General features: G+C 33.8%; 1 protein-coding gene across 1 annotated transcript in view; it reads left to right on the top strand.

Moving 5' to 3' along the window:
• Positions 1-1,945: 1,945 nt before the first annotated feature.
• The window catches only part of LOC117123575 (pyridoxal phosphate homeostasis protein-like), a 3,433-nt gene continuing 2,878 nt past the window's right edge, over positions 1,946-2,500 (top strand). Inside the window, exon 1 of the mRNA XM_033269555.1 lies at positions 1,946-2,139. Within this exon, the coding sequence (XP_033125446.1) occupies positions 2,041-2,139 (99 nt within the window). The 5' untranslated portion in view covers positions 1,946-2,040. The remainder of the gene's footprint in view (positions 2,140-2,500) is intronic.

Raw genomic sequence — 2,500 nt, 5'->3', positions numbered from 1 at the left:
TAATAATATCCTATTAACGAGAATGCAATAATAATAATAATAATTGGCCCTAATAATAATAATATTAATAATAATAATAATAATAAATAATAAATAAATAATAATAATAATAAATAATAATAATAATAATAATAATAATAAATAATAATAATAATAATAATAATAATAATAATAATAATAATAATAATAATAATAATAGTGACAATGGTAATGCAGCAGCATTATCATCACAGCAACAAACCAAAAAAACAAAACAAAAAACACAAAAAACACATTTTTAGTTGTTAAAAAAATGTTCCTACCGACCTACCCTTTTTTTGGATTTTCCCAAAACGTGGCCAACACAAAGTTTCTTTTTTGGCCTAATTCACAAGAAAGCTATGAAAATAATGTAAAACATGGTTAGTTCAAACACAATAGGAATTGTAATCATCCTTGGCTTGGATATAAGAATTTGTCGAAAAACGACTTAGTGAAAAACTGCCCAATTTTGTCAAAAAAAAGGCAAAGCGCGTTTTTATTTTTTTTTTAAACAAAATCAAAATTGGACGTTTGCTATACCTTGCCATTTCCGGTTTTTGTGTTCTGTGGCACCTCGGATCACATTATGCACTATTAGTGTTTACTGAGATGCCACTTACTTATAAGCTTAAATAATATATAATTTTTAGTAGGCAAATAGGATTAATTTTGGAATAATTCACAACATTTATGCAAAGAAAATTATGTTAAACATGGTTAATTCAAGCATAATCGGTATTTTTTATGATCCTTGGCAACCATAACATAAGAATGAGCCGAAAAATGACTAAGTATGATCACAAACACTATTCATGTTTGCAAATGCCACTTCAAACCTTGTTTTCTAAGCTTAAATATTATTAATTCTGACGATATCTATTAATTCATTACAGGTTACATTCACTATTCACAACATTAATGCTTTGAAAATGATGTTTATTAAAAGGTTAAATTAAAAAATTATCGGTATTTTCATGATCGTCCAGAGGCAAGGAACCGGACATCATTTTATAGTTCCCTTTATGTCTAAGCTTCAAGCTTCCGGTTGCCAGTGCCTCTGTAAACCAATATCTAACTAAGATGGGTACCTGTTTTTGTACAGGAAATTTTTGTTTTCTAGACCCCCGGAAATAACCTCCGAGGCATTTTGGGGGATCAATAATTTCTTTTTCTTACAGCTTTACCTCTTTTTTTTTTTAAACTTTCAAAAAAAAAAAAAAAAATCATGAGAGCGTCATTTCCTGATATCAAGAGGGGCATGTTTGCATATTAGGGCCAACCACCATTGTATGTTAGGGCTGAGGTTATAGTGGGTACTTTTAAACCGATAGGGCCTATATAAACCTACCTATTTTTAGAATTGGCTTTTCCCAGCAGGAAAAACCATTCTTTTGTTCTATTTTTTTTTCTTTTTACTTGCATAGGCCTACATTTTCCCTATCTTTTTGCACTGGGTTTTTCTACCCGGCACTTTGGTCACTTATTGGAACTTTCCATGCTTTGCCGAAGCATAGACCATATAGCAAGGATGTGCCTCCTAATATTTAGTGTCAATCTAGGGTGGGGTGTACATGTGAGGACAAATAAAAGTGATTTAAGGGCAAGCTGTCTACACCAGATATCAAAAACGGGTCAAGTGACCTGAATGAAAATTTCGGGAAACTCTTAACCAAGTTAGGCCTACAAGGAAGAAATTATGTCACTGGGGACAATCTAGTTAAGGGTGTAAATTTGAGGGTCGTTTACATATTTAAATATCTCTTTAAAAAATCAATGGGTATAATTGAAACTTTGTATAATAATAGTTGGTTGAAACTCAATGAACGCACCCCAACCCCCGACCCATGGCAGGTGTGGGTGGACTAATAAAATGGAATTCTAAAAATCTGTTCCATAGAGGGCGCCAATATACCCGACCGCTCCATCCATATCAAAAAATGTCTGAGGCAAAGGTAGCGCAAACTGTTTAGAAGCCGTCGGGGAAGTGATGTGAAATATATTGATTGCTTTGGCTTATTAATGACGTTTCGATCGGCGATGGCAGCTACCGCAGACATTAGCAAAGCTATTAAGTCAGTTTTTGAACGAATCGAGGTGGCATGTGTTAAAAGACCAGAAGTAAATACCAATCTGAATACCCCAGAATGGCTAGGCCAAAGCCTGTATATCGTTTACAAATTGTGTGCAGGACACAAGCACCCCCTCTGTCACTCCATTGGCACTAGCTAGGCTTGAACCGGTTGCTAGGCCTAGAAATATTAAGAGTTTCAAGCCCCTTGTATGACTGAGGATGCACCAAATTTTTTGTGTGATATTGCATGGATGGGCTTATGATTTAGTAATGAATTAATCGTTCCTGTATTTTCATTGTATTTAGCGTTTTTTAGTACTTTAGTACCTAGTAGGCCTAGCTAATCTACCCCTCTAGGCCTAACCTAGAGAAAGTTTGAAATAGCAAAGAAAAGAAAAGGTATGTTGT

The sequence above is a fragment of the Anneissia japonica genome, unplaced genomic scaffold (genome assembly GCF_011630105.1).
Source record: "Anneissia japonica isolate Jap-2015-1 unplaced genomic scaffold, ASM1163010v1 scaffold287714_len2871179_cov188, whole genome shotgun sequence".
Taxonomy (NCBI): domain Eukaryota; kingdom Metazoa; phylum Echinodermata; class Crinoidea; order Comatulida; family Comatulidae; genus Anneissia; species Anneissia japonica.
Note: the sequence above shows the minus strand (reverse complement) of the source record. Positions and strands in the feature narration are given on the sequence as shown.